This window comes from Podarcis cretensis (assembly GCF_951804945.1).
Source record: "Podarcis cretensis genome assembly, chromosome: 1".
In the NCBI taxonomy this organism is placed as follows: Eukaryota; Metazoa; Chordata; class Lepidosauria; order Squamata; family Lacertidae; genus Podarcis; species Podarcis cretensis.
The window spans coordinates 130,502,224-130,523,117 of NC_137170.1; the positions used below are offsets into that span (position 1 = coordinate 130,502,224).

At 44.4% G+C, this 20,894-nt stretch overlaps 3 protein-coding genes and 1 long non-coding RNA gene across 4 annotated transcripts in view; 3 read left to right on the top strand and 1 right to left on the bottom strand.

Annotated features, from left to right (window-relative positions):
• The window catches only part of LOC307220863, a 176,447-nt gene extending 174,316 nt beyond the window's left edge, over positions 1-2,131 (top strand). The window contains exon 2 of the long non-coding RNA XR_013841135.1: positions 30-2,131. This is a non-coding gene — a long non-coding RNA (uncharacterized lncRNA). The remainder of the gene's footprint in view (positions 1-29) is intronic.
• The window catches only part of KIAA2012, a 176,296-nt gene that overhangs the window by 96,311 nt on the left and 59,091 nt on the right, over positions 1-20,894 (top strand). The gene's annotated exons all lie outside the window — the stretch shown is intronic.
• SUMO1 (small ubiquitin like modifier 1) lies at positions 1,463-14,068 on the bottom strand. The gene is made up of 5 exons (XM_079983696.1): positions 13,769-14,068; positions 8,996-9,070; positions 6,729-6,806; positions 5,280-5,351; positions 1,463-3,621 (listed from the first exon to the last, which is right to left on the bottom strand). The coding sequence occupies exons 1-5, from the start codon at positions 13,778-13,780 to the stop codon at positions 3,553-3,555; spliced, it is 306 nt and encodes a 101-aa protein (XP_079839822.1). The 5' UTR covers positions 13,781-14,068; the 3' UTR covers positions 1,463-3,552.
• Positions 20,509-20,894, top strand: part of NOP58 (NOP58 ribonucleoprotein) — a 35,618-nt gene continuing 35,232 nt past the window's right edge. Inside the window, exon 1 of the mRNA XM_079979070.1 lies at positions 20,509-20,693. Coding sequence (XP_079835196.1) covers positions 20,649-20,693 — 45 coding nt within the window. The 5' untranslated portion in view covers positions 20,509-20,648. The remainder of the gene's footprint in view (positions 20,694-20,894) is intronic.

Sequence of the window (20,894 nt, forward strand, 5' to 3'; positions counted from 1 at the left end):
GGCGTGCTCTGGTCCATGGGATCATGAAGTCGGACACAACTAAACAGCAGCAACAGCAGCAGGCAACATGTGGACTGCAAGTTAGTTTTGTCTGGACAACCCCCTGCCCCAATTCACTAGTTTTGCGCTTTCTCAAGGCCAGGGACGAGGAACCTGTGATCTTCCAGATGTTGAGACTGTGGCTTCATTCATCCCTGAACATTAGCTGTGCTGATTAGTATGGGAGGGAGTTGGGAGTCCAACAACGTTCAATTCAGAGCGGCCTCGCCGTAAGACGAAGGTTGCGATTCAAGTGGTGTCACACAAATGTCACCCTTAGCTCTTATGGAAAGGTTGGGCAGCCTGGGGCACTCCAGTTTTTGTTTTATCTATCATTGCTAGCGTATGCTTCAGAATGGGGTACAGCTATAAAAACAGATCAACTCCCAGTTCACAAAGAGGTAAAACACCCCAGTGGGATTCATCCACCCAGGCTGATTAAAGGAGTTTCCTACAAATGTCTGAGGAACACAGACAAGTTTTAATGTGGCAGTGTTGACACCAACCATGCTTCTGAGAGGACAGGCCTACAAATGGGACACCATTGCAGAGAAGATCCTTTCCCATGTCAACTCATGTGATTTGTAATCCAGCACATAGCTGTCAAGTGTCCCTTATTTGAAGGGACAGTCCCTTATTCCAGCGTCATGTCTCGCTGCTGTCCCTTATTGATGGATGGCCCTTAAATGATGTCCCTTAAATTTCAAAGGAAGCAGTTCCTCTCCCTCCCTCCCTGCCAGCCATGGAGGAGGGAGGCACCAACTGTGTTGCTTGGCTGTGTTGCTCACCCAATAAAAAGTCTAAGAACGACTGGGGGGTGGAGCTTGCATGCCTTGTGTGTGGCTAGTTAATGCAAGCTGAGGGGGGGTTTGAATGCTGGACGCCATTTTGTTGCACGTGCTGCTGCAAACTTTGCAGTGCAAAGCCAGGCCGGGGAGCCATCTTAAGTTGAGGCTGCATAGGCCTTGTGGTGCATGTGATTCAGATTCTATTCAGTTGAACCTCTGGTTACAAAATTGGTTGGACAATGTTCTCGAAGCTACCAGCATGAGTTTGACCAGACTGCAGGACAGGAAGACTGGAGTGCCTGGAACAGGTGAGGCTGCTAGTCCCTTATTTTCAAGGCTGCTGGTCCCTTATTTTCAAATCTGTAAGTTGACAGCTATGATCCAGCAACACCTAGCAGGGCTCTGTGAGCCATCAGCTTGTAGAAACTGGAAATGGAACAGGATGCAAAATCCTGGCTCGCTCATTTCTACAGAACGTGGTGGCGACTGATACCTATGAGCTAGTTGAGTTATTCATTCGAGTGGCCCAGGAAGAAGAGGAAAACAGCAGGTTCCAAGCTAAAAACACATTTCCATTCACGTTTCACTCAGCTTGTTTATTACTGTAGTCATGGATAACACTTAAACCCCATATGCCAATTTTTGAAAACAAATTTTAATTTTTAAAAAAAGTTTTAGCATGTGTACAAAAAGGCATCAGAAGTGGGACATGGGAACTACAAGCATTGGAGAAGATCCATTAACACTTTACAATTAAGTGCCAGCTTAAAAATAAAATTAAACTCACAATCAAATGGTGTATTAAAAACATGCTTAAGAACATTGCAGTCTCAATTTCTGTCCTTTCCCCAATCCCCTTGCAAGAGGGAAAAACAAAAGAGGTAGAGCAATGTGTTTCTAATCCTGCCATCATCATACCATAAACCTGAGCTAAAGGGCCCCTTCTAGCATGACAGGTTTTCTATGACACTGTTCCGCGACTTACTAAAATAGGTATGGAGGTCAAAAAGTGTTCAGCGGGATAACCAATCAGGGAATACAGTTTTCCAACCCTCAATTAAGAATACTACTTCACAGAACAAACTCCACAAAAAACTGATGAATAGCTTTTATTTTGGAAAGCTGCTCTAACCATTCACCATTTGGTTTGGGCAGCGTTGGCTTGAAACGATGTATTTTCAGGAATCCCTATACCCTAAGAACGCCTACGTGTGCTCCCTGGAAATCAGTTAGGCTTACTTCTACATAATACAAGAAATCAGGTTTGGTGCAAGGGCTTTGATGCTGATCCTATGAAGTCACACGACAAAACTTTGCAGTTCACAGGATGAAATTCTTGATCATGTCTTGCAAGTAGCTCTGGCCAGTCTCACACTAGTATTATGCAAGCAGCAAGCAGAGCTCATGCATGGTTTTCGTTGCCACAGAGTACAGCATTTGATGAACCTAAAGATTAGCTAGGATTTCCAATGCAACACAAGGCGCTCAGTTTAGAAAGAGTTATGCGTGCTTAAACTGCATTAAAATCAATGGAGCAAGTTAGCTGCGGCTAATTTGAGCTCCATCAATTTTAAGTCAGCATTTTCTGTGACTATTCAAAATAAACACCTTAGTGCACCCCTTTTACACCTTTAAAAAAGGTCATGAAGTGTTCGTGGCAGGGGGATCACAAAATACTTGGGCACCCCTCCCCCAATTCTTGCAACCTTTTTCAACATTACGCTAACGTTAGTTTTCAGAACCGAGGAGGCATTTACAAAAGACATCTATTAGTTGAAGATAGACTGCTACTTAAAATTTGAGAGCAAGCGGCAAAGAGCATGCTAGTTCGCAAGGTGGAAAAACAAAATCAGTTGTTGCCACACTGTCATATCCTCAGGCTGAAAGCCAGTGTTCCTTAAATATTCCTCACTGCTTTTGCCAAACAGTATCCAAGCCACAGGTATCTCAAAAAATGCAGATGCTTATAAATTTGTTTCCTCTCATTTATTTAAAGGGAATCCAGTACAGTCTTATGTGTGCATTCAAAAACCACATCTCAGGCCAAAAGGTACCACAAAAGAATGAAATTATTAGCAACTCTCAGTACATGAAAGTACTAAAAATCAGAATGTTCCTGGGCTCTTCTGCCGATGAAAAATCAGTAGGATTTCCCAAGTTCTCTTCGGTGATTTCATGTATCTCATACCCAAGAAAAAGACTACATTTTCCCATCAACATCTGGATGCTGTTCTGTCCTAGGCCACCAGCAAATGATACAGAACAAAGTCTGAGGACATAATCCTTCCACCGCTAAGCTCTCAGAAAAGCGTCAGCTCCTTTGGAACTTAAAATCCGCAAGTAAAAGCCGCACGTTAAAAAAAACACCTTGGGGCCAATACAGAAATTTTAGGAAACCTTTACGCCCAATCTGGCAGATCTGTCAACGTGCTTGAAATACATGGGCCCTGTGAACACACAAATGCGCGTGTGGGTGGTTTCTAAAGAGGAAACGGGGGAAACAGAGAGGTACAACCGCAGTGGGAGCACAAGAATTCAGTACAATGAAAACAAATGATAGCGTATAATGAGCACAAGTATTTATAACAGACATTTGTAAATAAGACCCCAGATACGGGCGTTCGGTGCCGGTTTCGATTCAGTGTTATATACCACATTACAAAAGAACTATTATTTAAAAATAAGAAAAGAATAAAAGGGAAAGGAGGGGTGGGGAGCAAACAATCTAAATTGTTGAATGGCCTCCTGTCTGTTCCTGATAAACTTCAATCACATCTTCTTCTTCCATCCCAAGCTGTAAAATAGGAAACAATTATTTTTAAAAAAAAATAAATAGATATTCTACATTCAGAACCACTGTTATTTTTCTTGTGGTTGTTAAGACATGACAGTAAACAAGAGAAGTTTGCAAACAAGCAACCCCTGGTTATGTAAAATTACTGACTTTAGTCAGATTCAAAACAGAAAGACTGGTTGAAATCATTGATTTCCTCATTTGTACTCTAGATATTTCTTTTTTAAAAAAAAGTTGCACAGTCACTGTTCTAACAATAAAAAATGTATTTACAACTACATACTGTTTTATACCACCTAGGAGGGTAGACATGAGCTGTTACTTCTAACTACACACCCACTACAAGTTGCTCTCATTTCAAAATGTAGATTTCCATTTGTCTCTGTACACGTATAAAAACAGTGAGAAAGACATTTATAAAAAAAAACTGGCAGAACTGCCTAGAGGTTTCCAGAAGCAAATGTCAATGCGTTCCCCACCCCCTTCCCGAAAATGTGATTCAACTGGTTGTCATTAATATTCCTAATTTGAAAACCGAGCACAATCTGAAAGATCAGCTGGAAGGACATAAGGATGGTATCTCCTTGTAAAGGGGCTAAATTCTAGTACCTTGCAATAACTTTGTGCTGTATCACTTCATTTTGTGCAATGACAATAATGCTCAGTTTCCCCCAAAGCAGATCTTTTACCTATCACACACTCTTTACAGAAGAGAACCTGAATGCGTTTGATACCAAGTCGTAAGTCCAAGTTCAGAAACAATGAAATGGAAGCCAAGCTTTGCTTTAACACGGCCGAGTTTTAATGTACAGATCGCCTTTGAACTGTTCTGTTTTTAAAAACAGCAACCTAACTGCAGCTTAATTATTTTAAATTGTATTTCAAAACAGATTTTTTTTTTCTCTTTTTGATCCACTTGGTGGGGAGGGGCTACATTCATCATTTGCAAATCCTCTGGGGGCTGCAAGCATGGCCGAAAGTAGACATAGCCACTCCTTCCTCTTGCACACAAGTCAGATGTGGAGAATAAAGATAAAGGAAAAGGGACCCCTGACCATTAGGTCCAGTCGCGGATGACGCTGGGGTTGCGGCGCTCATCTCACTTTATTGACCGAGGGAGCCAGCGTACAGCTTCCAACTCATGTGGCCAGCATGACTAAGCCGCTTCTGGCGAACCAGAGCAGCGCACGGAAACGCCGTTTACCTTCCCGCCAGAGCGGTACCTATTTATCTACTTGCACTTTGAGGTGCTTTCAAACTGCTAGGTTGGCAGGAGCAGGGACCGAACAATGGGAGCTCCCCCTGTCACGGGGATTCGAACCGCCGACCTTCTAATCGGCAAGTCCTAGGCTCTGTGGTTTAGACCACAGCACCACCTGCGTCCCTTGATGAGGAGAATAACTACTCATCAAATGATTCATCCAAGGACCAGGGAAAGGAGACTTTGCATCTCTAGCAGGGCACTAAAGTTGGGCGGAAACCTGGTGCTTTCATTTTTGCCACCACCAAAACTGGTGGAGGTCTTGGGTCCCATAGAAAAATTGTTGGGTTGTGTGTGTGGCTAATTCAGCCCCAAAGCTGGGAGTAAGCGACCCCTGATTTAACCTTCCAAACTGTCGGAGCCATGCATTTGGCAGTGTGCACTATGAAAAACGTACCTCTTTTGGAGTATGATTATCAGTAATTCTCTGACCCTCAAAGAGGAACCTGAGTGAATTCATAGGAACTCCCTGAAAAGGGAAAAGAAGGAGAAATTACTTCATTCCAACTTGTAAGACATGCACAAAAAGAACCGAAAAATGTAGATGTTGCTTCTTCTTTTTCTCTCTCTTCGATCTAATGGAAGAATTGAGGCACCAACAAATTCTCTCATGAGCTGAAAAGCATGGAATATGTAAGTTAAGGAACCCAACCTTAGCTTCTGCACCATGTATAGGGCAAGTATGTTTTATAGTCACACACACTGGCTTGCTTATAACCTAATCTCCATGCACCTGCCCTTCTGCCTGGTCATTCAGATCAAATCTTCTTCTGCAGATCATCAGTGAGTTATATCCTTACAGTGGTACCTCGGGTTAAGTACTTAATTCGTTCCGGAGGTCCGTTCTTAACCTGAAACTGTTCTTAACCTGAAGCACCACTTTAGCTAATGGGGCCTCCTGCTGCCGCCGCGCCGCCAGAGCACAATTTCTGTTCTCATCCTGAAGCAAAGTTCTTAACCTGAAGCACTATTTCTGGGTTAGCGGAGTCTGTAACCTGAAGCGTATGTAACCCGAGGTACCACTGTATTTTAATCCTGTTGTTGCTTTCGTTGTTTCAATTGTTTATCATCCGCCACCCTGAAAGCATTTTGTTTTCTTACTATGTTTATAGCTCACCTTTCTTCCATCATGGAACCCAAGGCTGCCCGGGTCCGGTATGCCCCATGGAGGACCTTAAGATCCATAAATAGCAACACCCTAGAGGTCCCGGGCCCTAAGGAAGTTTGATTAGCCACAACCGGAGCCAGGGCCTTTTCGACACTGGCGCCGCCCTGGTGGAACGCTCTGTCTCATGAGACCAGGGCCCTGAAGGATCTGATTTCTTTCCGCAGGGCCTGTAAGAAAGAGTTGTTCTGCCTGGCCTTTGGCTTGGAACCAATTTGATTCCCTCCCCCTCTTTCTTTTTTCCTTTCTCCTCCTGTGATGAGGCTGCATTTTAATGTTTCAAGGTTGTGGTTTAATCTTGTTTTTAAAGTCGTATTTCAATCAACTTGTTTTTATATTGGTCGTTAGCCGCCATGAGCCCGGTCTTGGCTGGGGAGGGCGGGGTATTAATAATAAAATAATAATAATAATAATAATAATAATAATAATAATAATAATAATAATTACAATGCAAAAATCCTGCCCACAGCCATCCCTGGGTGGGATCAAACCCCCATCCTTCTGGTTAACAGCCAAAGGCCCATTGCACCACAGAGACCCTAAAAGCTAACACAGGTGTCATCATCACAAAATTACACGTTAACTCAACACAATATTCCTCTTCATTTTCTCAATTCCACTTTCACAGGAAGAGAAGTGTATTTTAAGAAGGAAAATAAAGAGCCCCCAAATTTCACAAACCTGTCTCTGACAGTACGATTCTTTAAGTTTTTTTAGATGCGTTGTCATTTTCACCTTGAAGTGTATTTCGCTGCTGTCCTGCAAACAGAATACAAAATCTATTAGCTTTCCCACACGTTATTAAAAAGGCAATTGGTTTCTCCAACGGTTTATAATGGAAGATAATGCTCAAAAGTTCGTCTTACATTTGTTTGACTGCTTGTTCCTTCAATATGTCTATTACCAGTAGCTAATGAATAATCTGAAGTTTCATTTTGTTCTGTTTTAAAATAGATGGGGTTATCTTTGCTTTGCTGAGTATGAGCAAGGTGACTGAGCGAGTGGTTGCTGAACATCTCCAGGCACACTTGGAAGAAGTGGACCATTTGGATCCCTTCCAGTTGGGATTCAGGCCTCATTATGGGACTGAAACTGCCTTGGTCGCGCTGGTCGATGATCTCCGGCAGGCTAGGGACAAAGGTGAGAGCTGTTTCCTAGTTCTGCTGGATCTCTCAGCGGCTTTTGATACCATCGACCATAACATCCTTCTGGACCATCTAGAAGGGCTGGGACTTGGGGGCACTGTTATACAGTGGTTCCGCTCCTTCCTCCTGGGCCATGTTCAGAAAGCGGTGGTAGGGGATGAGTGTTCAGACCCCTGGGCTCTCACTTGTGGGTGCCTCAGGGTTCCATCCTCTCCGCCATGCTTTTTAACATCTACATGCAGCCGCTGGGAGAGATCGTCAGGGGGTTTGGGTTGGGTGTTCATCAATATGCAGATGATACCCAGCTCTACCTCTCTTTCAAATCAGAACCAGTAAAGGCGGTGAAGGTCCTGTGTGAGTGTCTGGAGGCGGTTGGAGGATGGATGGCAGATGAGGTTGAATCCTGACAAGACAGAAGTAGTTTTGGGGGGACGGGGCAGGTGGGTGTGGAAGACTCCCTAGTCCTGAATGGGGTACCTGTCCCCCGGAAGGACCAGGTGCGCACCCTGGGAGTCATTTTGGACTCACATCTGTCCATTGAGGCGCAGACCATTTCTGTGTCCAGGGTGGCTGTTTACCAGCTCCATCTGGTATGCAGGCTGAGACCCTATCTGCCCGCGGACTGTCTCGCCAGAGTGGTGCATGCTCTAGTTATCTCCCGCTTGGACTACTGCAATGCGCTCTACGTGGGGCTACCTTTGAAGGTGACCTGGAAACTACAACTAATCCAGAATGCGGCAGCTAGACTGGTGACTGGGAGTGGCCGCCGAGACCACATAACACCGGTCTTGAAAGACCTACATTGGCTCCCAGTGCTGACCTTTAAAGCCCTAAACTGCCTCGGTCCTGTATACCTGAAGGAGCATCTCAACCTCCACCGTTCTGCCCGGACACTGAGGTCCAGCGCCGAGGGCCTTCTGGCAATTCCCTCATTGTGAGAAGCCAAGTTACAGGGAACCAGGCAGAGGGCCTTCTTGGTTGTGGCACCTACCCTGTGGAACGCCCCCCCCCCCACCAGATGTCAAAGAGAAGAACTATCAGCCTTTTAGAAGACATCTGAAGGCAGCCCTCTTTAGGGAAGCTTTTAATGTTTAACAGACCACTGTATTTTAATACTTTGTTGGAAGCCGCCCAAAGTGGCTGGGGAAACCTAGCCAGATGGGTGGGGTATAAATAATAAATGATTGGAAGTAGTAGTAGTAGTAGTAGTAGTAGTATCTTAAATTCTGGATTTGTGCCTTTATTGAAATGTGTCCTTTATTCACCAGCTTTGGCTAGCATAAACAAAACCACAACCCATAGCAAAACCATTAGCCTTTGCATGTCAACACATTCATCAGCCTTGTAACAAGTCAAACCAGTGGCAGTAGCTATGCAACGTCTCAGGCAGAGGTCGTTTTTAGCCCAGCTGTCCAACATCATTTTAAGCAGAGATGAGAGGAACTGAACCTAAGACCTTCTGCATGAAAAGCATGTGTCAGTGTGTATACGTTTGTTGAAGAAGAAGAAGAGTTTGGATTTGATAACCCGCTTTATCACTACCCGAAGGAGTCTCAAAGCGGCTAACATTCTCCTTTCCCTTCCTCCCCCACAACAAACACTCTGTGAGGTGAGTGGGGCTGAGAGACTTCAGAGAAGCATGACTAGCCCAAGGTCACCCAGCAGCTGCATGTGGAGGAGCGGAGACGCGAATCCGGTTCCCATCGCTCTTAACCACTACACCACAGTCCACCCAGTGTTTAAACTTATATACCAGTGGAACAATTGAAATGTTCACATTAAATAGACTATGTAAGAGCTTACCTGCCCAATGACTTTGAGTTTAATGTATTCTCCCTCTTTCTTATCTCCCAAGTCCTCTGCTGAAGGTTTGGCTTCCTGCACAGGAAAAGGAAACAAAAAAAACCGAAGTGATAAACTACAATACAAACTATTTCCACTGGTCAGTTCTATGATAGCTTTTTGCAAATTTACGATGAATTAGCGCCACAATAGGAACCTATACCTATTGAATTAATCAGACAGAATACTGCAGTGACTCTAGGGATCTAGGGCACACAGTCAACTTATGTGGGGTAATAAAACATCTCAGCCATGTCCCATGTGAAATTAGCGCACAACCTAGTACATAGCTAGTATTTTCCCATAGTAACACGTTGCAAGCAAAGCAATGGTGGTCAAGCTTGCCTTTCAGAGAAACCTGCATGCAAAGAACTGATCTTCTCACTGAGTAACCCTGCTTCTCTATAAGCTTTCCCACTTTGAAAATAACTATACTGTATTGGGACTGGTGTGGAACGTTTTCAAGTCCATGCACAAGCAAAAAGCACCAACAGCTCTACTTTATAATGAGCTACAGAGCACAACGATGGGAGCAATTGCCTTCTTAGTGTTTTTATTCTTGATCTGGAAAAACAAGAATTTAGGCACTTTCAGGAGAGCTAGACTCCCCCAAATAATTATTTTGAGTTCTCCAAGGTGGCAACTGGGGGGGGGGGAGTTGGTATGCCTTTTCTGGGTAGCTCCCCATCTCTCGAATGATCTCCCCAGGGAAACTACCCCCCCACCCAGCAAAGACTATCTCCCCAAGCCTTTTTTAAAGCAATTGAATCTATGTAGTTTCATTCTCTTCCAATCTTAGTGCTTTCACCTCTGTTGCTTTAATTACATTACAGTGGTGCCCCGCAAGACGAATGCCTCGCAAGACGAAAAACTCGCTAGACGAAAGGGTTTTCCGTTTTTCGAGGTGCTTCGCAAGACGAATTTCCCTATGGGCTTGCTTCGCAAGACGAAAACGTCTTGCAGGTTTGCTTCCTTTTTCTTAAAGCCGTTAATACCCGGGGAATCCGTGCTCCGCAAGACGAAAAAATCACAAGACGAAGCACCTCGCGGAACGAATTACAGTGGTGCCTCGCAAGACGAAATTAATCCGTTCCGTGAGGCTCTTCGTATAGCGGTTTTTTCGTCTTGCAAAGCAAGCCCATTGACAGCTTAGCGGATTAGCGCTATTAGCGGCATTTAGCGGATCAGCTGATAAGCGGCTTATCAGCAGATCAGCTGATAAGCGGCTTAGGGGCTTAGGAAAAGGGGGGGAAAGGGGGGGAAACCCGCAGGAACTCGCAAGACATTTCGTCTTGCGAAGCAAGCCCATAGGGAAATTCGTTTTGCGAAGCGCCTCCAAAACGGAAAACCCTTTCGTCTAGCGGGTTTTCCGTCTTGCGAGGCATTTGTCTTGCGGGGCACCACTGTAATTTCATCTTGCGAGGCACCACTGTACTGCTTTAACTGGAGTGGGGAGCCACCCCAAGAGCACTTTCCTGGAGGGCAAGCTATCATTTTTTAAATAAGCAAAGCAAGTTCTCTTGCAAGGCTCACATCTTTTAAAAGGCTTTGCAACTACTGAAAAGATCTGCAGGAAGGACAGCACTGCACTCCTTGGTACTTCTTGCTGAGCAAGAATCTTGCTTAAACCTCCAATTTATCTTTTTCATAGCTTGAAGGCAGGGGAATGTGTTAACTGCCTGTTTAGTTCACCCCACAACAGACGGTTTGCCAACCAGAAGCGAATACAGTGGACGCTCAGGTTGCGAACGTGATCCGTGCGGGATGCACGTTCGCAACCCGCAACTGCGCACATGCGGGTTTCAATTTGGCGCTTCGGTGCATGCGCAAAGCACGATTTAGTGCTTCTGCACATGCGCAACTGCCAAAACCTGGAAGTAACATGTTCCGGTACTTCCAGGTTTCAGTGGTCCACAACCCGAAAAAACGCAACCTGAAGCGTAACCCGAAGTATGGCTGTACTAAAAGAAATTGGCAGTAACAGTGAATATACTTCTTCCACAGCAGAGCATGACCATAGTTTGTATTGCTGATGAACAGAAACATTTATAAGGTAACGCTTCTAGCCTCTGTGAACCTGAAAATGTGCCGAGTAAATGCAAGACCAGAGGAATTGGGAGCAATAAAGCGGGCCTGTTTAAAAGGATAAGAAATCAGCTAACTACTGTTGCCAAACATGTAAATGGAGAAGGTAAAGTTTTGAACAATTTGAAATCAATTAAAACACAATTGTGATTTAACACCTGCATACCTGAGCCCAGATATAAACCCTTAGCTCACCATGACATTCATCTATGAGAAATGACTTGATACTGAAGACAAACACAAATAAGAACTTGCAGATTTATGTGTTTTGAGCCACAGCTCACGTCAAATCTGTTTATGCTACTGCTACAAAGAAACTAATGTAGCACTGCTGCTGATTGTTTCCCTATTGTTTTCATTTCATTAACATCATATTTATAACCAAAGTTAATGCAGTGTTTAAGTTCTTGAAAGGGTGTTCTGTTTAACACTACAGTTCATTAATGACATTAAGTAAAACCGCCACAGTAGTAAAACAAAGTTAATTATAACCTATAAACGCAATATCAATAGACAGATGAGCTACCAGTAGCTTTTCGGAGGGTTTTTGTTTTGTTTTGTTTTTTGCAATTTAGAATAGAAATTGATGAACAGTTGAAGTGCAGCATTACAGAAAGTAAACAAAGGGTAAGTATGGAATGAGGGAAATAATTATTAATGGTTAGAGTTAAAGGAGAGATACTGTGTTGGGGGAAACTAGTGTCACTAAAACAAAGTCTTATACCATCTTTAAGACTAACAAATTCATGATGGGTTAAGTTTTCACACCAAGTATTTATGCACCATAACAGGAAAAGCTCCGAAAAGATATATTCATGTTTTATAAAATGACTATGTTTGGATCCAACACCTAAGTTTAGCTTCGGGCTTCTATGCTTCCCTCCAGCGTGACCCCAGGGAAGTAACAAGTGTTACGTCTGAACCCAGGAAAAACTGCGGTTAGCCTTCAACTTCAAACTGTGGTTTATGTTGCTGGCTTGCTCCAAAAGGCTTTAGTTTACATTAACCACAATTTAGGGTTTTGACGTAACCTTTTAAATTAACTGCAGTTTAGTATTAATTTAAAAGGACGCAACCAATGTCCTCCTGACAGTTATGCTGGTAGTGGAACACTCATACCCTTAACCCCAGTTTACATTCGAACTGGGCCAATAGGATAAATATTCTGTACTAGCTGAAAAATAGCTAGCTGAACCATTTTTTTTTTTTAAATTAACAGCTGCAACCAAACCATTTCACAATTCTTATTCGATCACGGTATCAAATAGATTTTCTCCCATACACACACAAACCCCCAAACATACACCCAACACTGCAGCCAAACATTCACAATGGCAAGAAATGATCTCCTACTCAAGGACATTTCACGCAAAGCAAAACAGGGGACCTCATTTTTGCAAGGTCTTTCCGGGGAAGGTAGACATACAAAATATGGACGCCAGAGGCTAGGATCTAAACCAGGCATAGGCAAACTCTGCCCTCCAGATGTTTGGGGATGACAACTCCCATCATCCCTAGCTAACAGGACCAGTGGTCAGGGATGATGGGGACTGTAGTCCCCAAACATCTAGAGGGCTGAGTTTGCCTATGCCTGATCTAAACCAATGGCTTAAAGTGACAAGAAAACAGATTCTGACTCAAAACATCAGGAAGAACTCTCTTGACAGTTAACAGCTGTTGGCCAGTGGACTCCCACTAGAGGCAGAATCGTGCAATTGGAAGGGACCCTGAGGGTCCTCTAGTCCAGTGTTTCCCAACCTTGGGCCTCCAGATGTTTTTGGCCTACAATTCCCATCATCCCTGACCACTGGTCTTGCTAGCTAGGGATGATGGGAGTTGTAGTCCAAAAACAGCTGGAGGCCCAAGGTTGGGAAACACTGCTGAGTCTAGTCCAACCCCCTGAGACGCAGGAACCCACCCACCACCCTGAAAATTCAGGGTCTCGTGCCCAGAGGTCGGCGCACTCGCCTCGCACGGGATCTTTTGAGCAGAGGTTGCGGGTGGCCACCGCCTGCCCTGTAGGATCTAGTTGAGATCCCTGCATTGCGGGGGGGTGGGGTGGGTTGGACTAGATCAGTGTTTCCCAACCTTGTGCCTCCAGCTGTTTTTGGACTACAATTCCCATCATCCTTTGCCACTGGTCTTGCTAGTCAGGGATGATGGGAGTTGTAGTTCAAAAACAGCTGGAGGCACAAGGTTTGGGAAACACTGGACTAGATGACCCTGGGGGTCCCTCCCTCCCATCCTATGTTGACCCAATGTTGCTTTTGTTTCTTGGCTTGCTTTCCCCACCCCATTTGAATGCTATGGGTGGGGGAGGGATCCGAAATGAAACAAGAAGAAGATAGAGACCCCGACAAACCCCAGCCCCCCCTTTTTTGGGGGGGGAGGGTCAAAAGGACCCACAGCTCCAACCCTCCCCAAATCCCCTATCTCGCTTTATCCCACGCAGGGACCCCAAAGTGTGGGGTGGGAGAGGAAAGAGGGCGACACAGCGCCCCCACCCCACCCCAGCCCACCCCCCGGGGGTCTAAAGCCTTCGAGGGGCTTCTATGGGGCGCTTTATGACCCCCGGGGCTTTTCCTTCCCCCTTCCCCGGGGATCCCGGAGAGGCCTCGGCGGGGAAAGGAGGAGGAGGGAAGCGGCTACCTGGTCCGACATGGCTCCCCGCCGCAGGCTCAGCTGGGCCGGCCGCCGCCGCCTGCCTTCAGTCCTTCTTCCTCCTCCTCCTCCTCTTCTTCTTCCTCCTCCGGCCTTCTTTCTCTCTCCCTCTTTCTCGGAGACCCGGAGCGGAGACGGAGAGCGCAACCCCCAGGCCGGCGAAGGAGGGAGTTCCTCCGGGCCTGAGCTCACTTCCCGCTCCCTGACGCGGCCTGGCAGGAGGAGGAGGAGAAAGAAGCTTCTCCTCCTTTCCTTTCGCTTCCCTTCATTCCCTCCTTCTTCCCTTTCTTCCCTCCTTCTTCCCTTCATTCCCTCCTTCTTCCCTTTCTTCCCTCCTTCTTCCCTTCATTCCCTCCTTCTTCCCTCTTTTTTTATTTTTTATAGAATATTTATTAAAGTTTTCAAAAAAAATAATGCAATCTAAAAGAAAAAGAAAAAAAATAACCAAAAAGGGGAAAATAACCAAAAAGGGGAAAATTAGATATTTAAAAGACCAAAGGTTCATTGAGGACTGGGGGAAATTTGTGGAATATCTGGAAAATATAAGTGAAGGTCAGATAACGCTAGTTGGGTTTAAAAAAGCTCTGGGAAAAGGTTGGAATATTGTCTAAAAAGAAGGAAAGAGAAAATAATGTCAATATAAGCTAGGATTTGTGTGAATTTGTTAAATTAGCGTATGGATGATTTCAGGGGAAGCTGAAGGAAGTCTTATAGAAAGAAATCTGTGATAACAAGGCGTAAATTGTTTTACTTTCTTGTTTGTTATGATTTAAAAAACAATAAAAATTATGCAGAAAAAAACCAATTAAAAACACATAGAATTTCCATTACTTGTTTTCTTTTAACTTATTTTCTTTCTTTTTTTTGTAATAATTTTTTTTTGATTTTCCAACGCAAATTGTAAACAAAACAACACACACAGAAAAACATACAAAAAACATGTATAATTTCAAACCCTCTTTTTCATTAACCTTGCTTCCCGGACTTCCCCTTACCTCCCCTTTTCTGCATCCTATTTTAAACTTTTTTTCCAACAACTCCTCACGCCAGTCAAATAATAGCATTTTCTTATTTTAATTTCATTCTCATACTTAATCGGTTACAGCTGTAATTCTATATTTTCCTTTCCCTTTTAACTTATTTTCCAGACCTCCTCATACCTCCCTTTCTTGTATTCCAATTCAAATTGTTAGTTCAGCAAATCCTCACCATTAGTTTTTACTTATTTCCTTTTTTTCCCCATATCTCTTAAGCATTACAGCTGGAAACCACTTAATTTCTATCCAACATCATTCTAACATTCATTAATTTTACAGTATTCCTGTAAGTAGTCTTTAAATTTCTTCCAGTCTTCCTCCTTCTTCCCTCTTCTCCTTCGATGGAAGTCTTGAGTGCATGAACGGTGGCACCTTGGTTCACCAGGACTTAAGCCGTTGCGAAACCAAAGCGTTCCAAAACCGAGGCACGCAATGTCACGTGCAACAATTTGATAAAAAGCAGTTTATAAGCCGAACAAGCTCTAGTTGTATTTTCTCCTACTGATAGGGAGCCCACTTAAGGACTCTATACGGGCTCTTGGATACCCCATAAGGGAAGGGCAGATTTTGTTTACAACGCTAGCAATTTGGGGGAAATTTTATTACCATGTTCAAAAAAATTTCTCTTTTCAGGAATATCAAATCTGTCTGCACTCCCCCACTCTCATGGGAGCCCCCCAAAAAATTAAAGGGGGGAAAAACTGGATGTACGTTTCCAAAATATAAGATAAAAAAACAAATCAAATACAGTGGTACCTCGGGTTAAGTACTTAATTCGTTCCGGAGGTCCGTTCTTAACCTAAAACTGTACTTAACCTGAAGCACCACTTTAGCTAATGTGGCTTCCTGCTGCCACTGCACCGCCAGAGCACGATTTTTGTTATCATCCTGAAGCAAAGATCTTAACCTGAAGCACTATTTCTGGGTTAGCGGAGTCTGTAACCTGAAGCGTATGTAACCCGAGGTACTACTGTAAAACCTACATGCAGCAGCAGTGTTTTGTGTTGTGTAGGCTCCTATGATGTACATATTTTGTTACGTGCAAATGGCTTTAGATACCCATTACGTCCATAAATTACCATATACAGTCATACCTCAAGTTGAATGTGCTTCGGGTTGAGCGTGTTTGAATTGCGCTCCGCAGCAACCCGGAAGTAACGGAGTGCGTTACTTCTGGGTTTCGCCGCTCGCACATGCGTAGACGCTGAAAATTACATCATGCGCATGCGTGGAAGTGGCAAAACACGAGCCACGCACACGCCATCGAGTCTTACGTTCCATTCAGGATGCGAATGGGGCTCCGGAACGGATCCTGTTTGCATCCCGAGGTACCTCGGGTTACAGATGCTTCAGGTTACAGACTCCGCTAACCCAGAAATAGTACCTCGGGTTAAGAACTTTGCTTCAGGGTAAGAACAGAAATCGCGCAGCAGCAGCGGGAGGCCGCATTAGCTAAAGTGGTGCTTCAGGTTAAGAACAGTTTCAGGTTAAGAACGGACCTCCGGAACGAATTAAGTTCTTAACCCGAGGTACCACTGTATTCAACACACACAAAACAGCGGCAATATGTTGCTGACAAAGGACAGCTAGATCTATAAAGGGCCCCGTTACCTTCAGTAGCTTAGGGCCTCATCAAACCTAAATCTGGCCCTGGATAAAGGGTATCGAAAAAGGAGATTTAATAGATTGGATAAAAGTTATTCAGTCGCAGAAAAGAGAAGGTTATTGGAAACCGGGGAGAGGGGGAGACCGGGGGTCAGAAGAACACCTATAAAGATATTGAATTTGTTAGGGGTTAATGCAAATAATACTGTATGTTAAAAAATTCTAAAATTATATATCTATATAGGCATTTGAGAACCAAGATAGCACTGTACAGGCAAAAAAGGAAGGAGTTATAAAATAAAGATATGGGGGGGGGGAGTGCAGAGAGATTTGATATTCCTGAAAAGAGAATTTATTCGAACATAGTAATAAAATTTTCCCAAATTGCTAGCTAGGAGCCATACAGCCCATCATTACAGGCAAAAAGGAGTTACCGTATTTTTCGTCCCATAGGACGCTCCATCCCATAGGACGCACCTAGTTTTTTTTTGGGGGGGGGAAATAAAGGGGAAAAAAATTCCTTTATTTCCCCCCCAAAACCAGGTCGGGGAAACCAAACCAGGTCAGGGAACAGCGGTATGGCGGCGCTGTACCTCCCCGCTGTCCCCCGAGCTTGTGGGGCTGGCCGATGTCTGCCCGGCGCGCGGGGCGCTCTGCTTCAGGAATTCTCGCGGGCTCCCCAGGCTTGCTAATAGCTTCCTGAAGCCTGGAGAGCGAGAGGGGTCGGTGCGCACCGACCCCTCTCGCTCTCCAAGCTTCAGCGAAAGCCTGTATTCGCCCCATAGGACGCACACAGATTTCCCCTTCATTTTTGGAGGGGAAAAGTGCGTCCTATAGGGCGAAAAATACGGTATACACAATTACAAGCAGAAGTCTAATGTCCAGGTCAAGGGAAGATTTTTAAGGTCTCATGTTTTGCTCTGTATTTGCTACATGCTGGACATAGGAGCACGGGGGGGGGGGCTTCTGCCCCCACTCCACAAATTCCCATTCAAAATGTCTGCTACAAAAATTCAGCAGGACAAAGGATTAAAATATAAATTTGATATTTCCATCAAAATGTTAAATACAGTGAAATGATTAGCTATTCACAACCTTCCAAATGGATAAATGAACAACTCGGCTGTCTTACAAACATACGGTCCAAAAAGGCACCCTGCCTCCCTCCTGCCTTAAATTTACATCACAGCAGTTTCCAGAGCCAATACTGTAAAACTCAAAACATCTGTTTGGCTCAAGAGAGCTATGATCAAATTGGAAAGAAAGACCTGATTGTGTGTGCAGTTCCCTCGTGACCATGCGCTCAACTCTTTTGGATTACAGCCATGAATTGCAGGGACTCGGTTCACCTTTTGCTTATAAATCAGGATTAATTTCACTGAAGTATAAAGTGGAACAGAAGGTACTGTAGTCATGTACTACGCTATTTGCATCAGAATTCACATTCTGCTTTCTGTCTGCGTTTAGATCCTTCTGATCGGAGTTCAAGCCAAGAGCATGTTCAGCGTAATGGTTTTACTGGTGCGGGTCGGTAAATGTGCCCATGTTGTAAACAAAATCTGCCCTTTTTCCCTTATGGGGTATCCAAGAGCCCTTATAGAGTCCTTACGTGGGTTCCCTATTGGTAGGAGAAAATAACAGAGGCCAACCAGAGAATACTGAGAAGCAAAGCCGCTAGTAAGCCTGATTTTTATTGAACTGTTGCAACAGGGTGCTCCCCTCACACGCAGGAAAGGAGGAGGACCCCGAACAAAGGTGTGCCTGCCCTTATATAGACATTTTAAATTCCCTGCCCTGGAGTTCAAGACCCCCCCTCCATACATCATACATACATCACAGATCACAAGATCACCCCCCACAAACATCATACCTACATCACAGAAAAGGCGGTCTACAACAGAAATTTGAATGTTGTTTTTCCTGCCTGCCAGGTTAATGCCTTATCTGATTGCCTTTCCTGGTAGTATGCCCAATGGTGATTTCTAAATTCCCGTAACAAGGAAGGTTTTTTTCACCTCTTCCCTCCTTGCAGAGAAACATTTGGCCAGCTTGAGAGTCAAAATGGTTTCAGGACGGTGTTCCTGTGCTGATCTATGTACGTGCTTGGTTGGTACATTTATGAACATTATATAGATAGAGATATATAGTTATAGATATAGAGATAGATATAGATATCGATGACCTTAAATTTTATTATTACACCCATCACTGGGTAATATGGACAGTGGTGTGGTGCTGGGCAGATCACAGCTCTGACTTTTTTAGATCGGGAGTGATTCCATCATCCGCCAGACTAGGCATAGCTGTCAACTTTCAGATTTGAAAATAAGGGATCAGCAGCCTCACCTGTCCCGGGAACAGTCCAGGGGATATCTAACAATCTGGGATAGCAGCGGGAAACGGCGCTGGAATAAGGGAATTTCCCGCAAAAAAAGGGAAGGTTGACAGCTATGCAGACTAGGGCACCAGAATGAGTAATCATCCGTCCTTGCTTCATAGTCATATGAAGCATTCAAGGCTGTTTATGACAGATTAGCATCAAGGACGCCAGAGAATGGAGAAAATATTGAAGTGAAGGCTGTGTCCTTCTTTCACCCAACCCTTCCATGGAACTCCTACTGCATGGCAACTGTTTCAATAGTAATACTGCTTTGCAAGATGGAATGCATAGCTTGCATCAGTGGCGTAGCGTGGGTTGTCAGCACCCGGGGCAAGGCAAGTAATTTGCACCCCCTAACCAGTGGATTTGCGCCCCCTAACCCTAACCCCCAGATGTTGCGCCCCCTAACCCTAACCCCCAGATGTTGCGCCCGGTGTGCCTGGCCCCCCCTGCACCCCCCACGCTATGCCACTGGCTTGCATAGCTCATTAAAAACTGTAAGCTGCATTTCAGCTGGCTGAGGATATTTTGTATGGAAATATACATGCATGGTGGGGACCCCACAATTCTTCTCAGTGGCTGCTCCCAGGCAACTTTGGAACTCCCTGGGGGAGCTAGACCAGCTTGCAACTTGCTGTCTTTCCTTCTTGTTTTTATTTATTTTTATTATTATTATTATTATTATTATTATTATTATTATTATTATTACCAGGCAGAGGGCCTTCTCGGTAGTGGCGCCCGGCCTGTGGAACGCCCTCCCATCAGATGTCAAAGAGATAAAGAATTATTTGACATTCAGAAGACATCTTAAGGCAGCCCTGTTCAGGGAAGTTTTTAATATGTAATGCTGTATTGTTTTTAACACTGATTGGGAGCCGCCCAGAGTGGCTGGGGAAACTCAGCCAGATGGGCGGGGTATAAATAATAAATTATTATTATTATTATTATTATTATTATTATTATTATTATTATTATTATTATTATATTTGTATACTGCCCTTCATAGATCTCGGGGCAGTTCACAGCATAAAAATGTTCCAGTGGGTTTGTGGAAACTGGCTGCTTTTTAAATGAAAGGGCTGGCACCGTGCTGTTTTTATGGTAAATATTTGTATGTTTTTAAAGCAAGATTTTCTACATGCATAGGGCTTCAATTCCATTAACGTTTAAATGGTGTGGGTTTTTTTAAACGACTTGTCCCCTTATGTTTTTAGCGATTTTTGCTTTTATGCGTAAGCCGCCTTGAGTCCCCGTGAGGGAAAAAGAAGGGCTATAAATCAATATAATTTATAATTTATAATCAATATAAATCAATATAATATGTGTATCTGAAGAAGTGTGCATGCACATGAAAGCTCATACCAAGAACTAACTTAGTTGGTCTTTAAGGTGCTACTGGAAGGAATTTTTTTGTTTTAAATCAATATAATGTAATAGTAATCATAAAAACAACAACAACACTCTGTTTCCTAAAGTTGCTGTCTATATAACCTGCTGAAAACTGCGCCTATTTTGCCCTCAAAAATGTAGTTGTTTTGAATTACAGTATGCAATTTATTTATTTTTGTGGGGCCCCATTTTCGACCAGTTTCAACCCGCACATAGAGAGCGTGAAGCGCCACAATCCTAGAGGAAGCCCGAAGCTCCAACTTCCTCCCCCGGGTTTCCTGTTTCCCAGAAGGCCGCGCGAATCACTTCCGGTGCAGCGCCTCACTTCCGCCCTCGTGGTTCTTCGCGCCTGGGAGTTCGCGGTCTCCTGCGCTGGGTCTTCGCTTCGCTCGCCCGCCTTCGCTTGGAAAGAGCCGCTTTTTTGCGGGAGGCGCCCCGGCTCCGTCCCGCTGCCGCCATGCTGGTTTTATTCGAGACCGCGGCCGGATACGCCATTTTCAAGGTGATCTGAGGGCGCGACACGTGTCGAGTAGGGTTCCCACGTGGCTGCTGCTAGCGGGAGATTGGAGGCTGCTGGCGGGGCGGAGAGGGCTGGGGGTGGTTGGTGCTCTCGGTTTATACGTTCGCTAGCAATAAGTCGAGAAACAGTTTTGGAACAAGGAGGATAAACGTGGGGAGACCCCATCCTCCCTTATAGCGGACC